Here is a 24,676-nt window from a genome sequence, read left to right as displayed (position 1 = left end):
CTGCCGAGACATGTCCATGCTGTGGGGACAAAGGTTGACCCTGGGTGCCCTGGGGTCAGAGGCCATGCCCCAGGCCGCCTCCCGTGTGACCTGCTCTTGGACTGTTTTAGTTTCCCAGCTGATAAAGAAACACCAGGCCATGGGTTAGCTGAGGGGCAGTGGTCGGTCCCCAGTGTCAAGCCAGAAGCCCGGCTGCCCCTTGACCCCCGCACCCCACAGCGACCCTCTCGGCGTCCAGGGGGTCTGAGGACTCCAGCATGCTGCGTCACCAGCCGCCCTCGCTTTGGGCCCCTGAGCTCAGGGCACTTGGAAGGGCCTCTGTACAGTTGGCCCCGTGGGGCCGGCCAGGACCTGAGCCAGACTTCTGTGGAGGCAATTCAGTCCCCAGCAGAAACTCCGGTGCGGGCAGGCCTGGGCCTCTCCCTGCCTCCACCCAGAGTGGCCTGGGCTGGGCTGGGACTCAGGGACAGACTCTCTGTCCCTCTGCCTGCAGGCCAGGGCACCTCTGCTCCCCAGGACCCCTGGCGGGTCCCCTATCCACCCCACTCACTGCAGGGGCAGCCCAGCGCCCACCCCCTCCACCCCCAGAGCCCTCGGCCTCACCGCAGAGGGAGCAGGGGGGCTCCCAGCGCATGCCCCCAGGCGCTGTGGGCAGCTCCTGCAAGTGCCCCCTCCTCGGAGCCCTTTGGCCCACAGGCACTGTAAGTTTTATCAGAAAAAGAAAGTGTATAAAAGTACCTCTCCTAGAACCAACTCATGCTGCCAGGCTTTCCTCAGAAGGCAGTTAGACATGGATGTAGGTGTGAAGGAATTAAGATATACCCTAGGGAGATGGAAACCAGACAAAGAGGGAGGGGGAAAGGAAGAGGGGAAGGAGGCAGAGACAGGGTGAGAGGGTGACGGAGGGAGAGGGAAGGAGTGAGAGGAAAGAGAGAGAGAGAAAGAAGAGCAGAGGCAGGGAGCGGGGCAGGGAAAGGAGGGCGAGAGGCGAGAGGAGTGAGGTGGGGACCAGGGCAGAGTATAAATAAAAGGCTCTGGTGCAGATCTAGGGAAACACAACAAGAGTCCCTGATGACCAAGTCTCACAGGTCAAGGCAGAGAGGGACCCTCCCCTCCTCACCCCTGCACAGGTGGCTTGTGAACTGGGGGGGGGGGTCTCTGGGGCTCAGGGAAGAGCAGGGTCCCCCTGGGCTGGGTCCCCCTGACCTGGGTACCCTGACTTGTTACCCCGTGGCCGGCAGCAGGGAGAGGAGGGCGAGGCTGGGCAGGCGCCAAGCCGGTTCTGCTGTGCAGTCACGTGATGGGGGCACCCCACAAAGGCGAGGGGCCACCTGCCCACCCTGCCCCGCACACTGTGCCACCCGAGCATCCCCTCACTGGGTGCAGGATGGGCCTTGCCTTGGGGCCTTTGGATGGCATGGTCTGGCCGGTGTGTCAGGAGAGCGGTAACGCGCAGGGCAGGCGCTGCCACGGGGTGTCATTCCCCCGGTCACGATGGAGACGCCCAGCAGAGGGGACCCCCCTGCCACCAGCAGTTTGGTGTCCAGGCAACCAGACCACCACTCCTCTTGTGCCAGACCCCTGTTCGTTTCCCCCAAGGAGGTCAACTAAGGTTGCCTGAGGATGAAAGGAAAACCCGTTCATTTGGGGCGCTGAGGCGGCCCGTGGGCGCAGCTCAGCGGAGAAGCTTCCCTCCCGCCGCCGCCGGACTCCCGCGGCCCCCTGTGGACCCTCGCCCCACAAGCCTGGGTGCAGACAAGTTGGTCCTGGAACCAGAGAGCCAGAGAGTGCCCTGCCTGGGCCCCCGCCGCCTGCCCCGCCTCCCCAACCCCCGGCCTCGGGGGCACGGGAAGGCCTTCCCACCTTTGGGGTGCAGCCACAGGGGCCGAGGGTGAGCCCCAATGAGACCCTCTCTCCAGGGGTTGGAATCAAGGGGTGGGTGTCTATAGCCCCCTGGGCCCCCCAGGCTTTCCCTGGCCTCCACCCAGATGAAAGCAGAGAGGTGACAAGCGGGTGCTGCCTGCGTGGGGTGAGCTTTAAAAACGGGGGGTGGGGGGGGAAGAAAAACACCTCTCTCCACACTAATGTGCCCCCACTCAGCCCCCGCCCCCGCCAGCCATGGGGCCTCGGTCCCGGGCTCCTCCTCCCCGGGCGTCCGCTGCGTCACCACGGCAGGGGTCCCACTGAACTGGCCATGCGGTGCAGGCGGGCTGCGGGCGCCCCTGTCAATCCCTGAGACCCTGGCATCAGCGCTGCAGCGGGGCATCCGAGGTCAGCATGGGGCACCACGAGCGGCCTGAGGGCCACCGCTGGGAGCCAGGGTCCAAGGTGGAGGGATGGGGTTGCTGTGGGCTGGGGGCGGGGGACGGGGGGCGGGTGTGAGTGCGGGTAGCTCGGTTGGGCCCCAGGAGGCTGCGGGAGAAGAGAGGCAGGGGGGGACCCTCCACAAGGAGCCTAGGGCCTCCCAGTGCCCTGCCCTGGGGAGCCGGGACGTCTACCCCCCAGCCTCTCCCACTAGTGCGGGCTCTGGCCCGGGGCATCTGGGGGCAGCTGGGGCACCGCAGCTGCGGGAAGTGGGGTCACAGAAGAGGGGGCAGCCTCCCTCGTCGTGGCCCTGCCGCGCAGTCCGTGCTTGGACAACCCGCCCTCCTTTGGGCCTCTCCCTCACCCCAGGCTCTTGGCAGGAGCCGCCTCCTCCCAGCAGCCCTTCCTCGGTATCCCCAAAGTACCTGTCAGGTGTGGGCAGGTACGTGAGCTGACCACAGCAGAGCCTGCACTCGGACCACCCACCCAGCATCCAGGGGACTCTCCGCAGCGCCTGCCTCTGAATCCTGGTGGGCTGGGGGTAGAAGGGAGGTGCTGGGGAGGTGGAGCCCATTACCCCGGGAGGGAGGGGCTCTGTTGAGGAAGGGAAGGTGCAATCCCCAGAGCCAGGGCCTCCAGCCCGCCTCCCCACTGCACCCCTCCCTGCCCCCCAGGGCCACCACACCTCCCCACCATCTCACCTGGCAGTGTCTTCCAAGGGGGTCCCCTTGAGGCCGGGTCTTGGGACCCCAAAGCAGAGTGTCCTGGCGTTCTGTGGGTCCAAATGAGTTCCAAGGCCTGATCAGAGTCCAGGAGAAATTCCCTGTCCCCCCAGAGGAGAGCAACTTCTGTGTCCAGAGGGGAAGGGACGGTGGTGACCCTTTTCAGAGACAATCCAGTCCTGGGAGAAAGGCCAGGAAGTGCCCTGCAAATCCCTCTCACCCTGCCAGCTGCTCCCCACTAAGGCCTCCGAAGGGAGTGGCGACCACTGGCAGCACGAGGAAGAGGGCAGAGCCGAGGAGACACATCCCAGACCCAGCCTGGCCGGCGGCATCTGCAGACCAGCCACTGGTCTTGGCAGCCGCCGGCCACGCGGCTCAGTCGCTCCTGGGAACTGGGAACTTGCTGAGGACCGAGCAGAGCCAGCACCTCCTGCAGCCAAAAGGGCTGCAGGACCAGGACGGAACCAAGAGTGGGCTGGGGGCATCGCTGAGTCCCCCGCGGCAGCAAAGTCCAGCACCCGGGCTCCGAGGGGCGAGGCCCGGCGGCTGTACATTGGCAGCTCATGGTCAGATGGCCACAGAAATTTCTTTTAGGCGGAGCAGCACATCCCTATTTCCCACAGATTGTTTTCTCATGATTAAAAACTGATTTTCTGCTGTGCTCTCAGAATTGCTTTTCATTGCCTTTGGAGGAATAGAAGGAAGAGGAATTAGAAAAAAAAACCTGCTGTAAATAATCTTCCTATGGAAAGAGACTTAAAGGAAAGAAAACCCAATTTGTCTGATTTTCCTTTTCGTAAAATAAGTACATTCATAATGAAATCGGTCTATGCCATGTGTATATCAGTTTTATGTTCTGAGTAAGTGTGGCGGAAAACCAGTGTTAACGCCTTCCTGAAATCAGTGCAGGGGTTGAAGCAAGCACAGAAGGAAGCGGGTGTGCAAAGGTGAGACAGTGAAAGCGCGGCTTAGGGGGGGCAGTGCCGTGGGACAGCTGGTGGCTGCGCCTTGCCCATGGGGCCCTCCAAATGTGGGGCAGCTCACCCCCGGGGCACCCGCAAACCCCCTACCCGGTTGCCCCTCCCCACCTCGGCAGGCTGGCTGCATCCCCCTCAGAGAGGAGAGGTGAGGTCCCCGCAAATACTGCACCTGGGGCGTCATCATTTGCCATTGAGCGGCAGAACTGAAGTGCTGGGGGGGAGGGGGACCAACTCATTTTCATAACCAGAGCTCCCCGGCTCTCTCTAACGTGTAAACCCCTTTTTCACGAAGGAGACCAACACTTTAATAATGTGTCTCCAGGTTCTCCCAAATGTCTGCAACGTGACATTAAAAAGGAAAAAGAAAGAAAGGACACAAAGAAGGCAATGTGGGGGGACCGCCGTGTCCGAGGTCCCCAGGCACGATGTGGCAGGGGCGCAGGGCCAGCCCAGGTCCCCGGCTCATGCATCAGGCCGACAGCCCCCTGTGGCCCACCTCCTATGCACCCAGGTGAATGCCACAGACTAGGGGTTCCCGGGGCTGGGGTGCGCCTGCCCCCTCTGGAGGCCCCCTGCTGCCAGTCCCCAAGACGGCAGAGAGGAGGGGACGCGGGCTCTGGGTGTGGAACAAGGCCCGGGTGTGGAGGACACGGCCTCACTCTCCCAGGACGGGGGTGCTGCCAGCTCCAGGCCCGGGCCCTGGAGGCATCCAGGTGCAACCAGGTATAAGGAGGCAGAGCCAAGCCTTCCCTAAGCACCTGCCTGGCAGGTGGGAACAGAAAGGCAGCAGGGCGCGCAGCGGCTCCTCAGGTTGCGGCGTTGGTACAACAGGGACCAGAGATGTCGGGTCCTCCCGGGAGGACCCCAAGTGCCCCTGACCACCGCCCGCAGCCCAGGACCCCAAACCAGAGGGAGATGTCGGAGGGTGTCTCCCACCTCTCCCCCAGGATGGGCGGATCCCCTCAAAAGAGAGGCTCAGTGTTGCATGTGGGTCTGCTAACTCATGGATGTCTTACGCACACCAGGTGAAATCCACCCAAATAAAGCTCGCATCTCGATGCCTCTGAGTGCATTTGCCAAGTTGAGCCACCCTCACCCATCCCATGTCAGAATCTCCATCATCCCAGGAGGGCTTTCCAGCCCACCCAGACACAGTCCCTGCTCACACCCTCAGCCCCAGGCAAACACCAATGAATCTACTTTCTGTCTCCAGCAGTTTTCCTTTTCCAGAAAACGCATAGGCAGGGACTCATCTCACACAGCTTGTGTGGTTGGTCTGTGTGGTAGCACACTTCACAGACTTCGCTCCTTTCCTGTGGATCCCTTTTATTGGTGGTTTTATGTGCTAGTTTGAAAGGATGTGTACACCCTAGAAAAGCCATGTTTTAATCAAAATCTCATTTTGTTAGGATAGAATAATCCCTATTCAATACTGTATGTTTGAAACTGTAATCAGATCATCTCCCTGGAGATGTGATTTAATCAAGAGTGGTTGTTAAGCTAGATTAGGTGACGACATGTCTCAACCCATTTGAGTGGGTCTTGATTAGTTTCTGAAGTCCTATAAAAGAGGAAACATTTTGGAGAAAGAGAGACTCAGAGAGGGCAGAGAATGCTGCAGCACCACGAAGCAGAGAGTCCACCAGCCAGTGACCTTTGGAGATGAAGAAGGAAAACATCTCCCGGGGAGCTTCATGAAACAGGAAGCCAGGAGAGAAAGCTAGCAGATGACACCATGTTCGCCATGTGCCCTTCCAGCTGAGAGAGAAGCCCTGACTGTGTTTGCCATGTGCCATCTCACTTGAGAAAGAAACCCTAAACTTCATCAGCCTTCTTGAACCAAGGTATCTTTCCCTGGATGCCTTTGATTGGACATTTCTATGGACTTGTTGTAATTGAGACATTTTCTCAGCCTTAGAACTATAAACTAGCAGCTTATTAAATTCCCCTTTTTAAAGCCATTCTGTTTCTTGTATATTGCATTCTGGCAATTAGCAAACTAGAACGGATTTTGGTACCAGGAGTGGGGTGCTGCTGCAGTTTGCAAATAGCAAACATGTTGGAATGGCTTTTTAAATGGATAAGGGGAAGATTCTGGAAGAGTTGTGAGGAGCTTGATAGAGAAGGCCTAGAATGCTTTGAAGAGACTGTTGGTAGAAATGTGGAATCTAAAGACACTTCTGATAAAGCCTTAGACAGAAATGAGATGTGTGTCATTACAAACTGGAAGAAAGATGAGCCTTGTTTTAAAATGGTAGATAATCTGGCAAAATTGATGAGTGGCTTTGGCTGAACGGCTGATTGTAAAAGCCATGAACTTGAATATTTAGCAGAAGAGATCTCCATATTAAATGTCAAAAGTGCAGCCTGGTTTCTCCTCACAGCTTATAGTGAAATGCAATAGGAGAGAGATAAGCTGAAAACTGAACTCTTGAGTACAAAGAAACCAGAAATTGATGTCCTAGAAAATTCTGTGCCTCCAGAAAGGGAGACCACAGAAAATAGTGCCCTGTGTGAGGATTTAACCAAATGTGGAAGCAGCCAGCCATTTCAGAGAAAGCCAGGATCCAACACGGAGTTATCCAGGAAAGATCTGTGGAAACTCCTTATGTCTGATGAGCATGATCCAAGGCTACTGCATAGGAAGCCCACGAGAGTGCTGTGGGACCTGTATAAATAGAGCTACTGCCAGTCTGGACTGAGGGGTTCAGAGAAGGGACACGTTGGAGGAAAAATAACTTCAGAGGCAAAACCGTAGAGGCTGAGGTCTGAAGTCAAGAAGCCTCGGGCCAGGAGAGCAAAACCACCCAAGCCCGTGGAGAGGGTGAGTTTGTCCCGAAGGCAGAGGATGGGCCTTCCACCTCATTGCAGTGGAAAAGTCATGCCACCTCAGGCCTTGGAGAGAGTGAAGAACATTCCTTGGGGTTTGGGGAGAGCCTGGCTGCCACCACATGGAGGGGTTGAGCGTGTGCCCCAAAGATGGCAGAGAGCCCAGGTGCAGCCCCAATGCTTGGAGAGGGTGGAGCTGAGAAAAAGGTGGTCTCCCCAATGTCCCCCAAGGTTGTATTTGGAGAGGGGCAGGCCTCTGCGTAGTCCCTTGGAAAGGGTGGGACTGCCATTGTCAAAAACCTCAAAGATGAATGATTCTCAGACTTCGAAATCTAGTGGACTTTGCCCTGTGGGTTTTCGAAACTGTATGGGTTCAGTGACCCTTGTGTTCCTTCCTCCCTATGGAAATGAGTATATGTATCCTATGACTGTTCCTCCTTTGTATATTGGCAGCAAATAACTTGCTATGAGTTTTCAAAGGTCCAGAGACAGAGGAGAATTTGCATGAGCACAGAACATGCTTGTACCTAACTTTGATGAGACTTTGTACTGGTTTTAACCTGTATTGCATTTGCTTGTTACTGAAATGCTTCAAAGTTTTCTGATATTGTTATGAAATTAATGTATTTTGTATATGGGGAAAACATGTCATTTTTAGCGTCCAGAGGGTGAAATGTGCTGGTTTGAAAGGATGTATGTCCCTTAGAAAAGCCACATTTTAATCAAAATCTCATTTTGTAAAGGCAGAATAATTCCTATTCAATAATGTATGTTTGAATCTGTAATTGGATCATCTCCCTGGAGATGTGATTTAATCAAGAGTGGTTGTTAAGCTGGATTAGGTGACGACATGTCTCCACCCATTCGGGTGGGTCTTGATTAGTTTCTGAAGTCCCGTAAAAGAGGAAACATTTTGGAGAATGAGAGCGATTCAGAGAGAGCAGAGCAGAATGACATAACCATGAGAAGCAGAGTCCACCAGCCAGTGACCTTTGGAGATGAAGAAGGAAAACATCTCCCGGGGAGCTTCATGAAACAGGAAGCCAGGAGAAGAAGCTAGCAGATGATGCCGTGTTCGTCACATGCCTTTCCAGATGAGAGAGGAACCCTGACCGTGTTCTCCATGTGCCTTCTCACTTGAGAAAGAAATCCTGAACTTCATTGGCCTTCTTGAACCAAGGTATCTTTCCCTGGATGGCTTAGATTGGACATTTCTGTAGACTTGTTTTAATTGGGGCATTTTCTAGGCCTTAGAACGGTAAACTAGCAATTTATTAAGTTCCTTTTTTTAAAAGCCGTTCTGTTTCTGGTATATTGCATTCTGGCAGCTAGCAAACTAGAACAGATGGCATCCCATTGAACAGATAGGCCACATTCTGTCTCTTCTGTTCACCAGTTGATGGATTTTGGGGGTTGTCATCACTTTTCAGTTATAGTCAATATACTGCTCTGAATATCTGAGTGTAGCTCCTTTGGGTGGATGTATGTCTTCCTTTCTTTTGGGTGTAACCTAGCAGGGGAATATGGTAGCTTCAGAGTGTCTACACCACATCACATCCCCACCAGCATGTAGGAGGCGTCTCATCTCCCCACACCCTCACCAACACTTGCTATTATCTGGCTTTTTTATCAAAACCCTCCTGGTGAGTATGCATGGAAGCTCGTTGTGGTTTTGATTTGCATTTCCCTAATGGATAATGATGTTGAGCTTCTTTTCATGTACTTGTTGACCACACACCTTCTTGGAGAAATGTCTATTCAAGGCCTTGGCCCACTTTTTAATTGAGTTGTCTTTTTGTGGTTGAGTTGTAAGAGTTCTTTGTATTCTGGATAATAGGCCCTCAACAGACATAGAATTTTCAAGTATTTTCTCCCATTCTGTAGGTTGTATTTTTGCTTTTGAGGCACAAAGGTTTTTAAATTTAATGATATACTCTCAATTTTAGCACATTCTCAGCAAAGATGTCTCATTTATGTCCTCAATGGCCCATTCCATGTCCCAAACTTCTAAGGTCAAATATTATCAACTTTTACAAGACAAACCATAACCAGCCTTGTTAACATACCAAAGCTCAGCTGTCTCATAATAAACATCCATCTGGGAAAGGTCTAAGCCACAGGCCTCTGCCAGTGGGAAAAGTGATCTGTCCTCCCCTCCTCTCCTACAAAACTACTCCCCACCTATGTGGCTAGTTATCAGAAGTCCATCAACCAAAGGAAATCAAATAAGACCTAGGAACTAAAGGTATTGAGTCGTTGTAATTGCAATTATCTCCCTCCATCCTCGGTTGATTTGGCTTTGTGTGAGGAGCATGCATTCTTCTCCAGGTGGGTGGGAGCAGAGCCATCGCAGGGTGCCTTCGCCCACCTGAGCCGCACCCAAGACGCCTGCGCGTGCACTGACAAGAGGTGGTCGCAAGGATTCTCTGCTGCAGGCAACAGAAAGCCTAGACTCCCACTGGCTTTCCCCAAGGGGCTACATGGCCGCGCTCACAGCAGGTCATGGCAAGCCGGGCCGGGTCCAATCCCATCTCCCCACCTGCCCACCTGCGTGGTGGGCTCAGCCTCGGGCTGGCTCTGGAGGTCACATCGAGAGAGGCCATGTCGGGTGGGAGAGGCTCTCCCTCCGTCTGCGGCCCTCTCTGTCAGCAAGGAAACATGCTCCACACTTTGAGCCACCGGTCTGAGCAGCAGCACTGGTCTGTGGCTAGCGGCTTCGAGACTGGCACACTGTGACCCCTTCTGGTGCCCACACCCCGTACAAGCCTGTCCCCTGGAATTGGGGCTGAGCCTTGTCACTCGCTCATTAAAAAAAAAACCAGAAGACAGCAAACGTGGGGGTGACACTTCCGAGGTTAGGCTGCACAGGGCTGCGGCCGGGCTTGCACAGCCTCTCCTGGCCTGCGCTGGGGGGCGAGGCCCGGGAGAAGCCACGGCCCGAGGCCCGCAGTCTGGAGGAGCTGTTCCTGCCAGCCCCGCGTGTGCAGCCTGCCCCGGCTGACCTGCCTGAAGCCAAGGGTCCGCGAAGCTGCACCCAGATCCTCGGCCCACAGAGTCGCGGCCATAGGCCATGCATGGCTTCAGGGTTCTGAGCCTCAGGCGGGTTGTGACGCCACCTCAGGGCCGCAGGGAGCAGCTCAGGCAGTCGGGGTGGCACTTGCAGCTGGGGACAGAGGCTCCCCCGGGGCCCGGGGGGCAGTGGGCATCAAGTCATGTGGGGCTTTGCCAGCAAGGGGGGAGTTGAGCAGCCGAGAGCAGCGTCTGAGTCACACTGGTGGGGGGTGGGGGGGACAACTGTGAATAAATGAAGGGCTTCATTCCTTCATTTCGGCACATCTCTCAGTGCCTACTTCTTCCCTGAGCCACGCTAGCTCCTAAGTAAGTGTTAAGCCCTGCCCGGAGGAGCTGTGCGCCCTGAGCAGCAGCCGCCATGGTTCCTGGTCGGCGGGACCCTTGCCTCCCGCCACCACCAGCCGGCTGTGACTGGTAAGCTGGTGGTGAGAAGTCACTTGGGGTCATTTAGGGATGGACTGTGACTTCTGCCATTGTGTGAGACAACCGCGACATCTTATACGTGGGGCAATGCACGGAACTACGGGAAAGTGGCCCAGGGAACTCTATTTGGTTTCATGTAAATGGGCAGGCAGACGCTGCCAAAGAATATTTTCCAATGAGGTGCTTCCAAAAATATTTCTGAATACCATAAACTCTCTTGAGTTCAGGAGAAAAGAGAAAGCTTATTGTTTCAAGAAGATTTGCTACAAATTTACAATGAAGAGTCTCAAAGAACAAGCAAAAAAAGAAGACAAACCCACAAAAGACCCCCACAGCCTTATATTTTCAGTTAGCCCAACCCTAGCAAAGCCCTGCAGAGATATGCTTCTCAATTTGTGACCATCTATCATGAAGTTTAAACAACCCCCAGGCCAATCAGTTCTTCTCTTTCATCAAACACTATTTGGGTGAGATGTTAAATGAGAGATACGTAGTAACAAATCATTGGAGCATTCTTTAACCAGATGGGATCTTCGACTTTCAGAAATGGCAAAGCCTTAAGCAGAAAATTCCCTTGACGCCTTCCCCTCTTGACCACTGCTGTGCCACCCGACCACCTCTGCTGCAGCGGTCCAGTCGTGTCCAGCTTGGCTTCCAGAGATGCTCTTCATCAGAGACCTCCTGGGGAGGGGTCTTAGGGAGCACAGCGCCCAGTGAGGGCTGGGACCCGCCCGCCTCCCTGACCTGGTGAGAGACTTGGAAGGCAGGGCGTCCCTGGAAGGAGGGCTCCGCCGAGGTGCTCAACTCCCACATTCGCCGATCTCCCAGGGTTTCTGAAGCCCCGTCCCTGACAGTTCCCCACGCAGAGAAAAAAGCTGGGGTTTTGTGTTTCCACAGCAAAAGCGAGAGGGCAGAGACCTTGCCCTGGGATTGCACTGAAAAGGCTCTTGAGATTCATGTTTCTGTAAAGCGACCCCCTGCATTCCACTTCAGGTGGGGCGAGACCCCACAGGCATCTGCTGCACTTCCCCCACCATGGAAAAGTCACCCCATCATTGCAGGGCCTGTCCCTGTGCTCTTGGGGTGACGCCCAGGCTACCGTGCTGCTTAGCTTTGCTTTCATGAAGATTGTCACTCCTCAGGCAAAGACTGAGCACAGACATCTGCTAGCCTCTCACTGGCAGTGGCAACAAATTCATTTTTCTCAAGAGCTACCTCAAACTCTTATGACCATTGCATTAAGTAGTACTTTCTTTATAGTATCAGGAAACTATTTCAAGATTAAAAATGATACGGAATTTGTGAGATGTGGATGGAAACCGAAGTGTGTCTGTCACTGCGGCCACTGGATTCCGACAGCCGGGCTGCCGCCTCCCACAAAGAACTGCAGGTCCCCGAGTCCATTCCTGGGCCCCCGCCAGGGAAACCTGCAGCAAAGGGAAGGTGCCTGAGACCTGGCGGTGCAGCCATCTCTTTCCCTCCGCTGTACCTGTGCCCAGGTGTGGTCCCTGCACACCATTTACCACTAGGAGAAGCTGGGTTTGCAGGATGGGAAATCTCTAAGGAAAGTCCAGGCGTCTTGTTATGTCAGAAAGGAGCAATCTGCCAAAGACCACAGAGGTCATGTCAGAGGACTCAGAGGGGCTGCAGGTGGCAGGGCTGAAGGGCGGCGTGGACCCCGGGGCAGAGGTGAGGGCCAGAGGACCTGGGGCTCAGCTAAAGACAGTATTCCAGTTACTGAACTCACAGCAAGCGGCCCTTTCCTAAGTCAAGGTCTTCTTTGGAAAGGATTTCCTCGTGTTCAAAAGGAGCTTTTGCCCAGTCATCATCCTCTTGAATTATCAGAAAAGACTTTCATTTAACCAAGACAAAATGAATTTTTCCACCCTGAGAAACACCCAGGATCTGTTTGCTCCACTGAAATCACAGGCGGAACCCAGGGCAGGGCCCCAGCCTCGGCAGCTTCCATTTCCTCCAAGCACAAACTTTTCACCAGGTGTTTTGAGGGGTCATGCTGAGACCCTCGGGTCTGAAGATATTCTCAATGGTCCATCACAAATGAAGTAATGGGAGAGCACACTTCACAGGTGAGCACCAACCCGGCTTACTCTGACCCAGGTGTGCTGTTGGTGAAACTCGTGACCATATCTTTCCACTATAATCTGGTGTGCCTGATGCTAAAAGTACTGACACTTGGGAATTTTTGCCTAACTATTATCAGAAATCATTTGGTTTTTTGGTTTATGGCCATGTGACAATTGGAAACGCTAAAGGGAATTTACGTTAAAGCAGTGGCCTTCCAAGTCTTCAAAAAATCATTGCCAATGAGCATTATGGATCTGCCTGCAGGTTCTGGTTAAACCCTTTCTAGGTATTCAATAAATTTAATACCGAATACTCATTATCCATATTTGAAAGTGCAGAATTCATAGTAGCTCAGAATAAATATTTGCAATTGATTTCACGGGCAACTTCAAATTAAGAACAAAATAAGATGTTTATATTTTATCCTATTTCAGCATCATCTATTAATCCTCATAAGAGCATTTCTTTATTGATACTATTTTAATTTGATTCTTTGATTCTTTAAAGTTGAAAATGATAGGTTCAGAGATTTTGATTTTCATGCTATCTTTAAAGGGAAAAAATTAAAGTAACCAACAGAAGTATATTTAAGCTGTGGTTCTTATAGATTTCATATATACTAGTAAATATTCAATATGTAACTAAGTAATATTGTCAAAAAAAGAATCTCTTTTTTCCTTGCTCTTTATATATTACAAGATGCTTAATTTTAAAAAATTACAACCTTCATACATACACTTACACAATAATTTCTTTACAAATGCTCATCATGCTTGTTCTTCTAAGGTATTCTTTATGAACCTGCTACACAAAAATTAAAGATTTTTAGAACATCAGTGAGTGGGTCATCTTTACTAAAACAAAACTAATTGTGCTATGTTTTTAAAAACTGTTGTGACATGTCAATTAAAAAATGCTTTGATTATAAAAAAAAAAAAAAAAGACTCGGTAGAGAACCCAAAGAGAGTCCCACTGTCAGAGAAGGAGCAAAGTGAGATCTAGTAACAATAACTGCAGCAGATGGAAACCTAAGGGTTATGTTCAAACTTAGGGGGTTGCTGCTGACCTCTCCAAAAACATCCCTTCGTCCTCACCTTTGGAGGACACTAACCCAATTCATAGTTGAATCCATCTTTGCCTTACAAATTTTCCTGCAATGTAACCAAATGGTTGATTATTCCAGCTACCAGATGAAGAAAGGTTCGTGGAATTAAAATAACACCATTTTGCAGTCCCCAGTGAAATAATGAATCCTAGTAATGGTGATGAACCTAATTTCTTTAATACCTCTGACGGAAGTACGCAGCACCAATTATGACGTAGACTTGCCCACACTGAACTCAAATATGATCAAACCTCTACATCTAACTGCCAAATTACATGAACTGCAGGGGACAAAGGAACATGTCACGTCATACCATGAGGGTGCAATCAGCAGAAGCAGGAATGTGGGAAATGCTATAGAACAAAGCAAAACAATAAAAGTAACAAAATGGTAGGGGAGGGAAAAAATGGGTGGAAAACTTAAAGATTTAAAGAATCTTGAGAGCCAATGATTGAAATTCAATCAAGCATAATGATTGAAATTTTTCAGATCCTTAAGATTAAAATAAATAAAATGGAAAAAAAAGAAACAATGAAATGGATGTTGCTTGCATATTTGAGCTTATTAATAAATTCATGATGTTTTAGATCTGATATTGGTATTGCTTTTTTGTATATCCCTCTCTTTTAGAATACCTGCTGAAATATTTACTGATAGAATGATATTGTGCCCTCAACTTGCTTCACACAAAGTTGGCTGAGGAAGATAAGTGCTATTATTCTACTTTTGATCAATTTTTACATTTTTTTCTATGAAAAAGAGTTTTTAAAGATAGAGTTGGGAGGAGGGGAAACTAGCATCCTTCAAGCTCTATACTTCTATTTTCTAGAATAAGGATGAAAATGACTGTCTTAGTTTTGTGGGGCTGCTGTAATGAAGTACCACAAATGGGGTGGCTGAAAACAGCAGCAGTTCATATTCTCACAGTTCACCTATCTTTTGGGGGGAACACTGCACCCCACAACTGTGATTGACCGAAATGAGATCCTCTGCACAGCATAGTGTCTACGCTGGGGCCATGCCTGGACTCAGCTGTATACAGCAAAGTCCATTTCTGAGCAGGTTGGCCCTCTCCTCTTGGGTCTGTTGGAAGGGCTCCTGCCTCTCTGTGACTGGGTCCCAGGACCCCTGTGGAACCACGAACAAGTCCATTGGTCTGTCTGCCTGTCAGCTACGCTCCTACGTCACCCCTCCGGGGCTTCGCAAGCCACCCACGGGAATAGCTGGCCTCTGACCCACTGGAGCCCCACGAGGCTCAAAGCCTATGAAGAGCGGCGGCCAAACAAAATTGAAATTGCAAGTGAACACCAAGATTTGTAAAGTCCGCCCTAGTCATTAGCATGGCATTTTGCTCTGCAAGCAGTAATCAAGTAAAGGCACATGTTGGACCAAAATTGGCATGTTTTCAAGATGATCCAAGAGTGCCTTTGAGTTGGGGGAATTTAGACGAAACTCTAATCGAGGTCGGAAGCAGACCGGAAAATGGCAATTCAGAAGGAAAGAGCAGAGCAGAGCCAAACGCATCGACCTGGAAATGAGGACCCCGGCGGCAGCGGAGCCAGGAGGATGTGTATTGATTTCCTTTTGGGCACATCCTTTGGGGACACGCAGCCAATAAAGAGATCTCACTCCTCCATCTGACAGTTGAGCCCAATTACCCTGAATAACAGGAAAAGATTCAAACCATTATCAAACTGAACACAAGCATCTCCTTCATATGTTTCCAGGGTTCCTTTGAAATCATTCCCTCTCGGATAATCCAGGCTGGGGTTTTCATGGAACTCTAGGATGTGAATAAAGGGGGGCATTTCCACCCACCCCATAAGGTGATACCTGGCTCTCATGAGATCCTTTCATGATACCTGACTGCAAAGAGAGATTTGGGCAAAATGTTCGTTTTCAAATTACCAGTCGAGAATTCCCCAATTTTTTGGTTCATTGACAGATTTCTCAGAGCATATGATCCCCCAAACTGGCTTACCAAACTCCCACTATTCAGAAAATTTTTTTATCAGAAGTAAAGAAAAAGCCAGCAAGCTTTTCCCAAGTCAGGGGGCCCTCACCAAAATGATGACGAGTGGACGACACAATGCGAGAATCCTCCCCAGCCAAGTGGCCAATCCCTGAAACTGGGCCAGAGCTGTCTGGGGTTTGAAGCACTTGACCTGGGCCAAAATGACCAGCACTGCTCCTCCACCCCGAAGGTCTCCTGTACATGTCACAAAGGCTGAGGGCCAGCTGGTGGGAAGGAGGGTGGAGGAGGGCCAGGGGCTTCAGAGAGGGGACTCCAGACCCAGGAGTCTTGCCCTTACCACATGGCCCAAGGAGTGACCTAAAGTCCATTCAGGCCAATAGCATGCTGCGCTAACAAGCCACCACCTCTGCAGGATTTCAGGAATCCAGGGAACAAATTTTAGATGGCCTGGAAAGCAAAACTTTAAGAACAGTTTCCTGGTGATAGAATGCCCTACAGAAAAGATGTCAGCCAGCTTATTACCATACAGAAGGAGCCCAGTCTGGAAAAAGGACAATGTGCTCCTGAGTCCGCTAAAGAGATCCCCAACCCACTGCCAGCAGAGCTGGCCGCAACGGTCATGGTGGGGAGGGAGAGCCAAAAGGGGACCTTTTCGTTGCCTGTGGAGCAGAAAGGCTCCTCCAAGGGCTCAGGCCCTCAGAGACCCCAGGCTGACTAGACAGGCTGACTTCCTCCTCCGGTGTGTGTGACTGCTCGATGCAGCAATGACACCCCTTTGGGAATCAGAATTGGGGGGAACACAAATTCCATGACAGTGTTCTGTGCTGCTCTGTCACAGCAAGCACGGACTTCCGACATCTCGTGAGGAAGCAACTGGCCTGGACTGCCCCGCAGACCTTCTCCACAAGGGAAGACAGAGCCCCTCCTGATGTCTGGTCCCTGAGTGCCCGGAAGCGATGCTCAGGCACCAAGGGTGCCCACTCCTTGCAGGTGGTGTGGAGAGCCCAAAGGCAGACCCACTGCAGGCAGGGGAGCGGTTCTGGGCGTGTGACTCACATGTCATGAGTGTCACATGCTCCCCGTGCATTCATCTAAGGAATCCTGAGTGTGCCTCATGTGGCACCTGCCGTGAGAGTCACGGGGGCAAAAGGCATGACAGACCCAGGTCAGCCAAAGAAGCGGGTGGAAAACAGGAAACAGCATTCCCAGAGAAACAAGGACCGATCACAAAGCCTGGCATTACCACCACTTAACCGCATTTTATCAGCTGTTAAAGAAAGTGCAAAAGAAATCTTCTTAGATGAACATCTAATCATTTACTATCTTAGGTCACCTTTAACAGATTTGTTATTCTTTCCCTAAGCAAAGCCCCCACTACCATTCTCTCCATATGAATTCAATGTCCTGAGTTTTACAGCACACACGATGCCTCCATGGGAGATGCTTGGACACACCAAGCCTGGACTCTCACTCGCATGGATGCTGACAAGCCCCCCTGAAGGTCTCACGTGCACACTGGCCCCAGGGCCCTGTGGCCCCGTGGACCAGGCAGGTCCCCTTTACATCCCAGCAGCCACTCGCTTCTGTGACTCTTTCTTCAACAAACATAAACACTCACCAGAAGCACCCCACAGCATCGCCTCAAGGTCTGTGATGGGCCAACAAGACAAGGGAGTCACATTCTCCAGAGAGAACCAGGGGAGCAAAACTGATGACAATAGAGAACTTTTGAAAAATCTGCTATCTTGAGTTTATAGTATTATTGTGATTTATCCTTGTCACCCCCTCCATAGAAATAAGTGTACTTTACATTTGACTACCTAACTGCCAAATATGTCAATCCCTACACCAGCCCCTTCTCCCACGAGCCTCATCTTACCTTTGTAATCATCTCCAACCCCATCGAACATGCCAGAACTCCAAGATCACCCTTGGCTCCCCCTTCTCCAGCCCCCAACACCTAACCAGTTGCCAAGCCTACCAAATACTCCTGCCTTAAAACCTCCCTGCCACTGCTGGAAGCCAAGCCCTCATCGTTGTTTAGGGCACAGGCTAAGCCTCTGGGACACAGAGACCATCTGCACAGCAGCTTAAATATGGCACAAGTTATCCCTCCCTCATGAGCCCATCATGATGGAAAGACAGGAAGTGGAGGTTGAAGCAATTTCTTTTTAAGTTCGTCACTTGGAAGCCACACACATCATTTCCTTTCACACTCAGAAGACAAAAACTTTATTTCATTGTCAGAACATGGCTACAAGGGGGTTAGGAAATATTAGTTCCAGCTGGGCAGCCAGGTTCTCAACTAAAACTCTGAGAGAGGGACAATCTGTTACTAAAAGGAGTAAAAGGCAAGTGATTCTCATGAGCAATCCAAAGTTCTGTCCCCGTTGCCCTGCTGAGAGGCTTTCTGAGCTCACCTCTGCCTCTGATCTCATCACTTCCTCTAAGCAGCATTTCTATTTCCACCTCTGCTCAGTTGTACATGCCTCACATCAAATCAAGGTGCCCAGTGCCCTCCTCATGATGGCCATTCTGGCTGCTTTAGGGTCTGTACTTCTGATCACGGTCTCCAGATCACTGGGTCAGAGCCAAGGTGACAAGATTCAGAAAGTGCCACAAGAGGCATTATTCTCACCACAAAGAAGAGGGCGGTCTGAAGGCCAGCAGTGGATGCCCAAGGCCTGGCTAGCGATGGCAGTGCCAGAGTCCCCACCCCAGTCACCTGGCAGGCAAGACCCCACCCTGCCCACGACCCACTCTACCCTCAGGCCCTGATGGTTGACAGCCCCGGCTCAGGTTGTTCCATGTGGATCAGAGAATAAGGAAGCCCCTACTAAGCAAAGGGTTATTCTGGAGTGATTGTCACGGGGCAGGATTCCAAAGCCAGATGAGTCCATCCAGAAGACCCATCTCTGTGAGATGTGTATCCCTGTCACGAAAGACACCCTGTACCTGAACGAGCATCAAGGGATGCAACTTTCCATCCTGTCCCCAAGGGATATAACCAACCATTCAGCAAGGACATGGGCATGGCCTTTGTGAAGAGCTACAAACTCTGGGCCTCAGGGAAGGGCTTCACCTTCAGGCTTCACCTGAAGGTCCACTTCACTTCAAAGTGAGCCTTCTCCAGCACCAAGCCATTCCTACGAGGTGAGGCCATATGACAGCACTGAGCATAGGAGACCTCACAAAGGAGAAAATGTCATTGCAAGTGTTACAAATTCAGGAAAGCCTTCAGCTGCAAAAGCACACCTGTTCAGCCCACTTTTTCAGTTCACACTGGAGAAAGGCTTTAAGAGTGCAGCAAATGTGGGAAAGCCTTCAGCTACAAACACACATTTGTTTAACATAAAACAGCCCGTAATAAAAGGTCTCATGAGTGTATTGAGTGTGGGAATGGCTTCAGATTCAAACACAAACTTGTTCAGCACCAGTGAATTCATATTGTAAGTAAGCCTCATGAATGCAGAGAATGTGGGAAAGTCTTCGGGTACAAGCCCGAATGTGTTCCACTTAAGGACATTCACACTGGAGCAAGACCTTACGAATGTGGTGAATCCTTTAGAGGAAGGTAAACCCCATTCTATACTGGAGGGTTTATCATGGATAAAGGCCTTATGAATATAGCAAATATGGGAAATCCTTCACCCAATATTATAGCCTCATTGAACACCAAAACTTAAAAGGCCTCATAAGTGTAGCTAATGTGAGAAAGCCTTCAAATGCTGGTTTGTTTGATTGAGCACCAAAAACTTCACCCAGATGTGCTTCCTAATGCAGCAAATGTGAGACAGCCCTTAGCCAAAGGTATGACCTTGTTCAGCACAGAAATTTCAAACAGGAGAATGGCCTTAGACCATTCTATCGGTTAGAAAGTTCTACCAGTGTGTTCAATATAATGGCAATATACAGCCTTTGTGAGGGAGCTGTCTGCCTGAAGTCAGATCTTCTCTCCTAACATGCACAGAAGTGAAATCCCCCATGAGAGTTCCAGGTACGTGAGGCGTTTTCAGGAGCTGCATTGCACATGCACGAGACCCACCCAGAGTCTTTTCCCTGGTTGTCCCGTCGAGGTTGTGTGGCAGAATCCATGCTAGCTCTACCATATAACAGGTCCCTACAGGGCATAAATCGCCCCACCATGCTCAGGGAAGGCAGATGCTTACACTCTCTCCCATTCCTCAGAATAAATCATAAATAGCTTGAGCCATGGTGAAGGGGAGGAGGAATGATCCTATTCCCATCTCTCTGGCTAGCCATGGTGTGGCTCTACCCAGCTCTGGCCAAGGGGAACCATTCTGGTCACTTCTTGTGGCATCTAAAGAGATTTGCCTCCCTCCCATGGCATAGTTGGTCTCATATAATGGACCTTCTAACCACCAAGTCACTGACTTGGAAATTGTCTGCTTCAAACTTCTTTGGGCTTAAATAATAAAGGTCTTATGTTTAAGCAAAAAAAAAAAAAAATCAGTGAATGTGGATCCTTTTATAATGCTGTTGACAGGTGGCAGGATTAACATACTAATGTGCCTGGGGCTAATCATTTGATTCAACAAGATTTCCTTGTTGAAAAAATTATATTTGAAACATATAAAATTAATTTGAAATCTACATAGTAAAAGAAAATTGGTTTTAGTGACTGATAATAAGGAAAGTGACCGTCTCTATGGAGAAAAAAAAATTAATCCCTGCCTCACACCATGTTAAAAAAAAACTTAAACTTCAGATGGGTTAAAAACCTAAACATGAAGATGAAAATTATAAAAATAATAGAAGAAAACATAAGAGAACAGCCACAAATCATAAATAAATCAGTAAATAAAGACAAAATTATCTATTTCATCTGTATCAAAATAAAATGTTTCTGTTAGACATGTAAGCAATAGATAATATCGAAAGAAAGTTGAGAGAGGTGAAGCCCCGTGGAGGGCAGTGTGGTGGCTCCGCGGGAGGCTCGGGCTGGGGTGGCTGCATGGTCCTGCAATTCTGCTGCTAGGGATATACCTAGAGGAACTGAGAGTGGGAACATGAGTGGACATTTGCACACTGGTGTTTATGACAGCAATGTTCTCATTTTGCAAAGGACGGAGGTGTCCTAAGGATACAGTGACTAAGAATGGGAAGGGGGAGCTGTGGTGGATACGTACAATGGATGACTGAGCAGCTGCAAGAAGGAATGAAGTTGTGAGGCATGCAATTAGGTGAAGGAATCTTAAGGCCAGTATGTTGATGAGATGTCAGAAAAAAAAGACAAATATTATCATGCCTCACTCATGTGGACTAACTAGAAAATGCAAACTCAGAGAACTGAAGCTGAGAGCATGGGTTATCAGGTTGGGGCCTATTGTAAAGGGTCCTGGATTATAAACTCTTACAGCAGTCACATCTATTCAGAAGTTTTAACTGATATGTTTAAATTCTGAGATATTGAGCTATTTGTATATAACTGGCTCATTTCCTGAAACATTGGGTATTTATGTGACACCTGAGTCACAGAGTTAGGTACTGAAGCTAGGAAAGTCAGCAGTACCCCATACAGGAAGTATTTAAAAAGCTGAAAAAGTGGTCAGACTTCCTCTAGAGATATGGATGAAGCAGATCTGGACAGGGGTAAAATAAATCAGGATACTGCATAAAGGATGATATGGCCCATATCTTCAAACTTCAACCTCTGTGTGAGATCAAAAGGAGAGATGTTTATTTCATGCAAAATTTATATTTTGGGTACTGTATTATCTAATTTAACTTGTATGGTCAGTTTACTCCAACACCATTGTGCCAGTTGGAAGCTATTATGGACTCCAGAAAAGCCATGACCCATAATACCCATTCAATACTGCTGGGTGGGATATCTTTCTGACTGTTTCCAAGGAGATGGGGCCCACCCAATTGTGGGTGTTAACTTTTGATTAGATGGTCTCCATGGAAATGTGTCTCCACCCATTCAAGGTGGGATTGCTTACTGGAGCCCTTAAGAGGGAACCATTTTGAAAAAAGCTACAGAGCCACCAGAACCAAGAGAGCCCATACAGCCAGAGACCTTTGGAAATGAAGAAGGAAAATGCCCCTGGGGGAGTTTCCTGAAATAAGAAGCTGGGAGAGAAAGCTAGCAGATGTCACCATGTGCCCTCCCAGCTGAGAGAGAAACCCTGAAATTCATTGGCCTTTCTGGAGTAAAGGTAACCTCTTGTTGGTGCCTTAATTTGGATATTTTCATTGCCTTAGAACTGTAAACTTCCACTTAATAAAAACCCCTTTTTAAAAGCCATTCCATTTCTGGTATATCAATTCCAGCAGCTTTCAAACTAGAACAACCATACTTACATGGAATCTTGAATAGTGAATGAAAACTTATTGGTTTGTACAGGTTAGTATGATGTCTCAATATATCACAGAGTAATTTGGGCAGCGAATAAAAAAGCATTTGTAAAGAACTGGGGAGAAAGGAGAAAATATTCAACTTCCCCACCTGGGGAATTCCTGATATTCCCACAAGCAGTGGGGACAATCAGATCGATAGGCTGAGCCCTCCATCTTGGGGCTTCCCCTTATGAAGCTTATTCCTGCAAAGGAAAGGCTAAGGTTATTGATAATTAGATCTAAAAGTCATCCCCAGAAAGCCTCTTTTGTTGCACAGATGTGGCCTCTCTCTCTAAGTCAACTTGGCAGGTGAACTCACTGCCCTCCTCCCTACACGGGACATGACTCCCAGGGTTGTAAATGTCCTGACAATGTGGGACCTGACTCCTGGGGATGAACTGGGACACAGCATCACTGGAATGAGAAATCCTTCTAGACCAAAGAGGGAAAAAGAGAAATGAGACAAAATAAAGGCTCAGTGGCTGAGAGATTTCAAACAGAGGCAGAAGGTTATTCTTATGCATTATATAGATATCCCTTTTTAGTTTATGGGCATTGGAGGGGCTAGAGGGAAGTGGTTGAAACTGCTGAACTGTGTTTCAGTAACCTTGACTCTTGAAGACAACTGTATAACTATAGAGCTTTTACAATGTGACTGTGATTGTAAAAAACTTGTGTCTGAGGCTCCTTTTATCCAGGGTATGGACAGATGAGAAAAAATATGGATAAATAAGTAAATAAATAAATAATAGAGGGAGATAAAGGGTAAAAATTGGGTAGATTGAAATACTGTGGGTCAGTGAGAGGAAGGTGTAAGGGGTGTGGGATGTATGAGTTCTCTTTTTTTTTCTTTTTATTTCTTTTTCTGGAGTGATGCAAATGTTCTAAAAATGATCATGGTGAAGAATACACAACTATGTGATGATATTGTGAGTCATTGATTGTATAATATGGTTGAACTGTACGTATATGGATATTTCTCAATAAAAATACTTTTTTAAAAAAGTAAGTTGAAACTTAGAGAAATTTTATCTGCCTCCTTATTTAAAATCAATAGAAAACCAACAACTAAATTAAATAAGAAAAAAAGACAAGGATGCAACAGAAACATGTAAAAATGCTTTGGATTTACAGCTGGGGAGACCCTAACGGATAATGATCGTGGATAATGGCTTTGATAATACCAGAAAGCACTCGCAGTTGCCCAGGCAGAGTGCTGAGCAGTCTATAAATGAGAACTTGTGCTCTTCTGATGAACGGAGGAAGGACTGAGCAGGAGAAAAAATAATTAAATCACTGCTTATGACCAAGATGCTCAGAACAGCACAAATAACAAGGCCACGTCTCCCCAAACAACAGAGGAGAGGGAGGTTTTGTCTCACCCTCTCCAGTCTGGAAGAATTAAGTCAACCCAGATGCCAGCAGGACTTCCCCAGGTGGTCCTTCAAAATGCACCATCATCAGTTTAGTTGAACCCCATAAGTACATGGAATGTTGAACAGGGCATGAGATTTTATTGGTTTGTCCAGGTTAGTGTGATGCCCTGATATATCCCAGAGTAATTTGGGGAGTGAATAAAGAAGTATTTACAAAGTCCCCTTGGGAGAATGGGGAAGAGGAAATATTAAACTTTCCAATTTGGAGAACTTCTGATATTCTTGCAAGCAGTGGGGACAACGAAATCAATAGGCCAAGCCCTTGATCTTGGAGAGCTGTGAAACTTATTTCTGCAAAGGAGAAGCTAAGCCGACTTATAATGAAGCTTAAGAGTCACCCCTTTTGTTGCTCAGATGTGGCCTCTCTCTCCAAGCCAGCTCAGCAAGCGAACTCACTGCCCTCCCACCTAACTGGGACATGACTACCAGGGGTGTAAATCTCCCTGGCAACCTGGGACAGAAATCCTGGGATGAGCTGGGACCCACCATCAAGGGATTGAGAATGCGTTCTTGACCAAAAGGGGGAAGAGAGAAATGAAACAAAATAAAGTGTCAGTGGCTGAGAAATTTCAAACAGAGTCGAGAGGTTATCCTGGAGGCTATTCTTATGCATTATATAGATATCCCTTTTTAGTTTATGGTATATTGGAGTGGCTAGAGGAAAGTATCTGAAACTGTTGAGCTGTGTTCCAGTAACCTTGCTTCTTTAAGATAACTGTATAAAGATATAATGTTTACAATGTGACCGTGATTGTGAAAATCTTGTGTCTGATGCTCCTTTTATGCAGGATATGGACAGATGGGTAAAAAAATACGGATAAAAAAATAAATAAATAAATAGGGGGGACAAAGGGTAAAATAAATTGGGTAGATAGAAATACTAGTGGTCAATGAGAGGGAGGGGTAACCTGTATCGGATGTATGAGGTTTTTTTTTTCTTTTTATTTCTTTCATTGGAATGATGCAAATGCTGTAAAAAATGATCATGGTGATGAATACACAGCTATGTGATGATACTGTAAGCCACTGATTGTACACCATGTATGGAATGTATTGTGTGAAGATTTCTCAATAAACATGTTCTTTTAAAAGCCATCATCATTTAGATAAACACTGACCTGTGCTGAATCGGTGAGCCGGGGAATCTTCTCAGCATCTCCACAGCATAGACTTGGAAAGTCTTCCTAGTTCCCGCAGAGTTAACCACTCACCCCAAGCCTCTGCCACATGGAGAGGCAAAGACAGAGTCAAGTGTGGCAGGCGTGCAAACCACCCTGGGTCCCTTCAGTTCTTCAGGCTCCCTCTGTCCTGCCCCGGCTTGGGCTCCAGGCCCTTCCAGTATCATTTAGTCTCGTTGCCTCTTCTCTCTACTGGCCCTCCTC

At 49.1% G+C, this 24,676-nt stretch overlaps 1 protein-coding gene across 1 annotated transcript; it reads right to left on the bottom strand.

Annotated features, from left to right (window-relative positions):
- Window positions 1-1,363: 1,363 nt before the first annotated feature.
- On the bottom strand, window positions 1,364-16,972 carry LOC143645694 (uncharacterized). The gene is made up of 6 exons (XM_077114902.1): window positions 16,967-16,972; window positions 16,392-16,514; window positions 15,584-15,758; window positions 3,006-3,076; window positions 2,730-2,839; window positions 1,364-1,617 (listed from the first exon to the last, which is right to left on the bottom strand). The coding sequence occupies exons 1-6, from the start codon at window positions 16,970-16,972 to the stop codon at window positions 1,608-1,610; spliced, it is 495 nt and encodes a 164-aa protein (XP_076971017.1). The 3' UTR covers window positions 1,364-1,607.
- Window positions 16,973-24,676: the final 7,704 nt, after the last annotated feature.

The sequence above is a fragment of the Tamandua tetradactyla genome, chromosome 9 (assembly GCF_023851605.1).
Source record: "Tamandua tetradactyla isolate mTamTet1 chromosome 9, mTamTet1.pri, whole genome shotgun sequence".
In the NCBI taxonomy this organism is placed as follows: Eukaryota; Metazoa; Chordata; class Mammalia; order Pilosa; family Myrmecophagidae; genus Tamandua; species Tamandua tetradactyla.
This window is presented reverse-complemented; position numbering and strand designations above follow the sequence as displayed.